The sequence below is a fragment of the Nannobrachium achirus genome (assembly GCF_963921795.1).
Source record: "Nannobrachium achirus genome assembly, chromosome: 12".
Taxonomy (NCBI): domain Eukaryota; kingdom Metazoa; phylum Chordata; class Actinopteri; order Myctophiformes; family Myctophidae; genus Nannobrachium; species Nannobrachium achirus.
Genome location: NC_137832.1, coordinates 35,542,995 through 35,550,846, shown reverse-complemented (window position 1 = coordinate 35,550,846; position 7,852 = coordinate 35,542,995). Strand labels below are relative to the sequence as shown.

The 7,852-nt window shown below is 46.4% G+C and overlaps 1 protein-coding gene across 1 annotated transcript; it reads left to right on the top strand.

Annotated features, from left to right (window-relative positions):
* Window positions 1–278: 278 nt before the first annotated feature.
* On the top strand, window positions 279–4,167 carry LOC308296019 (neurofilament heavy polypeptide-like; the record flags this gene model as incomplete). Its single annotated transcript, XM_080739128.1, has 5 exons — window positions 279–1,047; window positions 2,244–2,443; window positions 2,628–2,752; window positions 2,892–3,301; window positions 3,497–4,167. 5 exons carry the CDS (start codon window positions 279–281, stop codon window positions 4,165–4,167), a joined length of 2,175 nt encoding a protein of 724 aa, XP_080595254.1.
* Between the last annotated feature and the right edge of the window lie 3,685 nt (window positions 4,168–7,852).

Sequence of the window (7,852 nt, the reverse complement as noted above, 5' to 3'; positions counted from 1 at the left end):
TAGTTGCAAACTTGCAAGACAGGCTATAGGTGGGCCACTGACAAAATTCAGATTAAGCCGCTTGAAATACACAGTAAAATCCTCTGTGTTAATGTATTCATTTGAAACTAAATGTAACCAAATGCACCCTTATAGGTCTATTCAAATGAACACCGAGGGTTTTACTGTGTGTGCAGCGCGCGTCACAGTGCTGAGTCTTGCGTTTTCCCTGCCTCGCCTATATAAGCCCAGCACTCGCCTCCTGCTGCAGTGAGCGAGCATCCTTCGGTCCAGCCAAGATGAGTTTCATGGACCACCACCACTACTATGGCCAGAGTGCGTCGTACCGCAAGGCTCGGCCGGCCTCGGTGTCCTCCAGCGGCTTCCACTCTCAGCAGCGCCGCCGCCCTACCTACAGCCAGCAGCCGCCCATGGACAGCCTGGAGAGCTATAACGGAGACATGAGGAGGAACGAGAAGGAGATCCTGCAGACTCTGAACGACCGCTTCGCCGGCTACATCGACAAGGTCCGCAACCTGGAGATGCACAACAGGAACCTGGATGCGGAGGCGGCCGCTCTGCGACAGAGCCAGGCCGGGCGCGCGTCGGTCGGGGAGCTCTACGAACGCGAGCTGTGCGACCTGCGGGCTCTGCTGCAGCAGCTGACCGGGGAGAAGACGCGCACGCTCCTGGAGCACGACCACCTGGAGGAGGACATCCAGCACCTGCGGGGGAGGCTCGAGGACGAGGCTCGCGGCCGGGAGGAAACTGATGCCGCCGCGCGGTCCATGAACAAGTACGTGGACGAGTGCCAGCTCACGCGCTGCGAGCTGGACAAGAAGCTGCGCGCGCTGGAGGACGAATCCGCGTTCCTGAAGAAGAACCACGAGGAGGAGGTGGCCGAGCTGCTCGCGCAGATCCAAAAGGCGCAGGTGAACCTCGAGGTGCGAGACTCGCTCAAGGCGGACTCGCACAAGGCGGACGTCACGAGCGCACTGCGGGAGATCCGCTCCCAGCTGGACACTCACGCCAGCAAGAGCGCAGTGCAGACCGAAGAATGGTTTAAAGGTATAACACAACATACCAGGAGCATATTATATAGGCATATGAATTAAGTATATATTATAAAAGTATAACTCTTCCAGTGTACAAAATGTGACCACCAAAGTTACAAATGGATAAATGCACAGGATTATAGTGTAGCATCTCCTATTAATAGGCTATAGGCCTACATAATTGATAATTGTATAATTTTGTTTACCTCATTAACAGACTCAGAAATATTTTACTTTGTTCCTGTTGTTCAGTCTGACAATTAAACACAATATAGGTTAAAATAAAAGTTTAGATGAAAGGAATTTAGCCATCTGCTATAGTATTTGAACTATAACAGCCCTGCCAATTCTCTGCAGTTCTTTGCTTAATAATTGTGCTACATCATTGCCGCAGGCTAATGATCTTTTGCTAGAAATATGCATTGCAGGGGTCTGATGACAGAGCAGGGAGGATAATTAAGTTACACATCCACTGTCAGTCAGCCTTTTCTTTTTTTTCTAGTTGTGGAGCTTTTCCCATATGTTTGGATCTTACCTACAAATAACAGATTAGGTCAGTCTTTGCTGTTAACAGACAGAGAAAGATCAACCACAATCTATTCTCCCTTGTAGGCTACAGTCTCCCTTGGACCGTTATTGTGAGTGTAGCCTTCCAAGGTCACTTAAAATATGTAGAGCCAAATGTCATATTATGCTTAAAGCAAGGTTATGGCGACTCTTGGCGAGAGATCATGACACAGCATCTTCACCAAATATCTATGCAGTACAGTACTTTTGCAGGACTATGCATCCACTACTTTAGCCTTACAGTATAATGCTGAATCAATATCCCTTATTATTAAAAGGTGAAAACCAAATGACCTTCCCTCTTTGCTGTCAAGCTGACTGCAGCAGTGTGACTCTGCTTGTTGGACAGGAGCTGAGTCAGACTGACAGATGCATCCTTTCAAGGTTACTTTAAGGCTTCTATAGTAATGACTAGCTGCAGTGGCCCTTTGCACAGAGGGCAGGTCAAATGAGTTGACATTAAATGTCTGCTTCGCACGGCCTGGATGTTGAATTATAATGCAAAACTTAAGAAAGCGTTTCACAAGTCTCTATCCAACCTTTTCAGATGTATATACTGCACATAGTGACACAACGTCCACTCCCAAACACTTGTTGCCTATAACACACACGTGTTTGTGTTTGTGCCTGCGTACCCTGCAGTGCGCATGGAGCATCTCTCAGAAGCAGCGAGGACTAACCAGAACGCAATCCGTGGCACCCAGGATGAGATCTCAGAGTACCGCCGTCAGCTCCAGAGCCGCACCATCGAGCTGGAGACACTCCGCGGTACCAAGGACTCCTTGGAGAGGCAATGCATGGAGAGCGAGGACAGGCACAATGGAGATCTCCACTCACTAAAGGCACGGTGTCAGCACACTACACCCCCCCCCCCCCCCCCCTCTATTCTCAACCACATGTGTTACAATTTGGAATGTGGAATCTCTGCACTCTGTGTTGTGAGTGAATCTCTGCACTCACAACACCGTTCTTTCAATCTGATTCTATTTTTGAGAGCTGTGTGCACGTGTGTTTTACGTTTCACAGGAGACCATCCATCAGCTGGACTCTGAGCTGAAGAGCACCAAGTGGGAGATGGCCAGTCAGCTGAGGGACTACCAGGAGCTCCTGAATGTGAAGATGGCTCTAGATATTGAGATCGCAGCTTACAGGTTGGCCAGATATCTTTTCAAATCTGAATGCCATTGTATGTCAAGTGCTAGATGGCAGAATGTCACATTTAAAATGCAAAATTGTGTTGTGTTCAAAATATTACAGCATTTTCTATATTTATCTTTGTGTTACAAACAGGAAGCTACTGGAGGGCGAGGAGAACCGATTTGTGTCTGGAGGCGGTCCATACTCTTTCCTCGAAAGCAGGATCTCTGGCCACTTGAAGTTGAAGGGAGATGACATGTCCGATACAGTCATTGTGGAGGAGCAGACAGATGAGACCCAGGTGACCGAGGTGACAGAGGAGGCCGACGAAGAAGAGGCAGAGGAGGAGAAAGAGGAAGGTGAGGAAGCTGAGGAGGAAGAAGAACAGGGTGAGGAAACCAAAGATGAGGCGGAGGAGAAGGAGGGAGAGGGTGATGAAGAGGAGGATGACAAAGGGGAAGTAGAGGGAGAGGAGGAAAAGGGAGAGGAAGAGGAGGAAAAGGGAGAGGCAGAGGAGGAAAAGGGAGAGGAAGAGGGGGAGAAGGGCGAGGAAGAGGAGACAGGTGAGGAAGATGAGAAGTCCAAGTCTCCTGCAAAGGCTGCTTCTCCTCCTTCCAAATCTCCCCCCAAAACCCCCACTGTCAAATCACCCGAATCTAAATCACCTCAGTCTAAATCACCTCAATCTAAATCACCACCATCTAAATCCCCAATGCCAAAATCCCCTGCCAAGTCCCCTGCTGTCAAATCCCCCGTAGAGGACAAATCCAAGTCACCCGCATCCAAGTCCCCCGAGTCAAAATCCCCAGCACCAAAATCACCACCAGCTAAATCACCTGCAGCCAAGTCGCCAGTGTCAAAGTCCCCACCCAGCAAATCCCCTGAATCCAAATCTCCCCCTCCCAAATCCCCTCTTCCCAAAACCCCGGAACCAAAGTCCCCAGTCAAGGAAAAGGCCACACCCCCTGCTGCAAAAGATACCCCTAAGGAGGAGAAGAAAGTTGAGCCTGCTGCCCCTGTGAAGAAGGAGAAGAAGCAGGAGCCCAAAGACAAAGAGCCCGAGAGCAAGGCGGAAAAAACGGATGCGAAGAAGGAGAGCAAGTCAGAGGAATCCCCAAAGAAGGCAGACACTCCCAAACCTGCTGCTCCCAGCAAGCCTGCAGAAGACAAGCCTGCCCCAAAAGACAGTCCCGCCCCTGCTAAGGATGAGAAGCCGTCCCCACCCAAAACTGAGGACAAAGCGGAAGTGAAGGCCACCCCTAAAGCAGAGCCAGAGAAGGAGACCAAGAAAGAGGAGAAGAAACCAGAGGAGAAAAAGGAGAAGAAGGCTGACAGCAAGGAGGAAAAAGACGGAGGGAAGACTGAGATGGCGGAGAAGTCCTCTGGCACAGAGGCCAAGGACAGCAAAGACGAGAAGGTCAAGAAGTGAGACTACGAAAGCTGTGATAATTTCCAGGGTTTAAAGACAGGAGGAGGTTGAGACGCCAAAGAACTTTAAGGGAGGGGAGGGGGGAAGGGTGGGGCAGAAGGGGCTATTTGGCAGGACAGCAGATGTCCAAAGCAAAGCGGGTGACAGTATGTACTGTATGTAAGCAATAGTGATTCTCTAGCAAATACTTCCCCCTCACACAGGTATGGCCATTACACACCCCTATGATGCTTCTGATGTATGACTGTAGTGAATGCAGAATGCTCTAAAACTCTTATCTGAATGTTGACAACTGCCCTTAATAATTACAAGTGCATTTAAATAAAATCCCACTAAATGGGACCGCAGGGGTTTGTACCTACATGCCCTTGAGGGTAGAAAAAAAAACATGCTAAAGATTGTGACAAATGAATATATAAATATATATAAATGTATATTTATTAAGATCTAATGTCTATATTATATTTACATATATATAGGTAAGAAAGACTTGAACTTGCTCGCTGCGCACCTTAATGCAGTTTCTGCTGATGGCTGAACTGCACCGTTTCACTCTCCTGTCTGTAATGCTAGGACAAAGATGACTGTGCTATGTATAAACTGTTGAGAATATGCAAAACAGATGAATAAAGGTAAAGAAATATTAAACAGGTTTTATGACTTCTCATTTCCCCCTGTATGAAATGTGACCTGAAATGACCCATCAGATGCAACAAAGAATGAAGGCAACAAGTGTAGCTTTCCTCATGCTGTGTCTTGCACTGCATTGCGGCTGAGAAGAGGGGGAGCTGTACCCTCCCAAATCTGCCACCCCACCCATACTGATGTCTCAGAGTCCAGGTTCATACATAGGCCTAAATGAGGAAAATAAGAGGCTACTTACACCCAACAGGAATAATTACCTCCAAAGTATTTTAGCACTTCTATATGAGCTCTACCATATACAGTACTGTAAAACATATGACTTCACACAGTACATCCACACCAGAATGATTTCTCTCTCTGCCAAAACTGGCCTCCGTTAACTGGCCACCAATGAATTCCTCTTAGCCTAGCTCAGCTTGACATTCCACCCATGTTAAAACAAGGTGTAGTTAGCTGCATTAGTATATAGGCTGGCTATGCCAGGCTAAATTCCTCAAGTCTGCCTGCAACAAAATGGTTACACATATTAAGAATATACATAGAAGTTGCCTGTACAATAGGCATGGTGAAATGAGTCGAAAAAAGGTTATGCTTCAGAAAGTCAACTTGAAAGGTAATAAATACATAATGAGGAAAAGCGGATGAGGAAATCTGTTCTTGTCAGATTCAACTGTGAGGAATACTGGTTTAGACTATTCATAGATAGAAATGTACATCATTCCTCAGAATAGCTGTTCTGTAGAATTTTGAACAGGATTTATTACTGACTACACCCAGTAGTGTGCAGTTGGATACAAACGCCATCCTCTTAACCAATCTCATCTGTGTGTATTAAGAGTAGATGCCAGTTCAATTTGGGTAAATGAGAAACCTCTCTTGCACTTAAACGACTTACTGCTGCTGGACACAATTCAGCTGACAGTGGAAAACGTCCTGGCAGGGCCTGCCTCATCTTCTGTATAACGGCCAAATGCAGTCTCACTGCACCTGATCAACTGCTGGTATTAATAGCATGACGAAGATATATAGAAAACACTCAAACTTCCCAAGTAAAAAAAAAAAAAGAATACAAAAATCACACCCAGAGTGAAGTGAGCTTTTATAAATTAATTTAATTAAGTGTCCCGTGGAGAAGCTTGGCCATAATGCCAATGAGCAAAGTGTGGGTCTGTGGGACATGCGAGAAGTGGAATTATCTTCGGGGGGACGAAGATTTACTATTCTGGCCCCCTGGTTTACAACTTCTAACGGAGCTGAGTAGGCTCATGCGACCTTCGCAACGCTCGACACGGCGACTCGTTCGCTAACGCTTGCTCGGCGGTGTCTCACGGTCGCCTGAGATGGCGCGCCTCCGTCAGACGAGGAGTGGACACAGTGACTGGGAGCGTGATCCTTTTGCAAAAAACGGGTAGTATTCCACTCCTCGCGTGGTACATACATACAGACAAAGCCGATTGTAGGAGCGGTTGGCACAGCTAAAAGATTACTACGTGGCACTGTGGCCTCTCGTATTGTCCAGAACCATATCCTCTGCTGATCCTTTTGCAAAAAACGGGGAGTATTCCACTCCTCGCGTGGTACATACATACAGACAAAGCCGATTGTAGGAGCGGTTGGCACAGCTAAAAGATTACTACGTGGCACTGTGGCCTCTCGTATTGTCCAGAACCATATCCTCTGCTTATTCTGTCTACCACAATTATCTCCATGCCTTTTTATTTAGAAGGCAATAAGGTTGCTTTGACCAATGGCCAAAGAAATATGAAGGAACTAATTTCATAGTCTTCATACAAAAGAACAGCATCAAATAAACCACCACTCAGACATTTGGTGCATATAGAAGCATAATGCATAGTATTGCAGCGCCATCGTCTTCTTCCACTGCTTTAAGAATAACCGACAATTTGAAAATGTGCATTAAAAGGAAGACTTCAGACATTTTCAACCTATCTCCATATAATCGGCCCTCACGTTGCTCATTATAATATGGTATAATCTTTGTCTACCCCATCTGTGTCCTAGAGGGCGGCTGTGGACAGTTCAGAAACCCGCCCACCAGTGACATCATTGAGAATCCAAGCTAATAGAAGCGACTTTCTATTCCTGGAAATTTGGCATGCTTTAACAGAAGCCATTGTTCTTGCGTTAATAAAATCTAAATAAAAAATGAGAAATCTGCCTAATGATGTCACTGGTAGGCAGGTTTATGAATGTCCACAGCTGTCCTATGAGACACTGACAGAGTAGAAGACAATGGTACCATTTTATCATGAGCATCAGTGAGGACCTACAGCCAAATGGCTTCAATTATTAATAATAATAAAAGAAAGGTGTGAACCTGCAGCTCTATTTTAGCCAGTGACAATAATGACATGCCCAAAATAGGGACACAGAATCAAAAGTGGCGAAGAGCGGCACAATCTAACTCAGGGGTCTTCAACGTTTTCAGGCCAAGGACCCCTTAGCTGAGAGAGAGATGAAGCAGGGACCCCCTACAACCTTTTCATACTGTAGATTCCATATAGTTTCATCATTTGACAGCACAAATGTCAGTGTATTTTGGATTCATTTCAATTAGTTTTCAGATATTTAACCACGTGAACCGTCAATACTTATTAAACTTGACCTTTCACTCTGTACTTAGTCTGGTCTTTTTCCCCTCTACACCTAACCTCTTTGCCGAAAATAGACTATCTACAAGTTCTCAGAATATGGACACTAGGGTTCAAATGGTCAATATAAAAAAGGACAGAAAGATTTAGAGGACCCCCTGTAGTAACTCTGAGGACCCCATAGGGGTCCCGGACCCCCTGTTGAAGACCCATGATCTAACTACTAATTTAGCAAATGTCTGTCTGTCTGTCCATCCGTCTGACCATCTGCATGCTGACATCACTGATACTACACATTTTCGCCGCCATGGTAACCCTCTATCTGCATGCTACACTGAAATCATAGTACCGACATCACAGACTGGCCTGGACACGTAAACGCCACGTATGGGCATAAATATCTGGCCAACGGGCACTCCAAAATTACT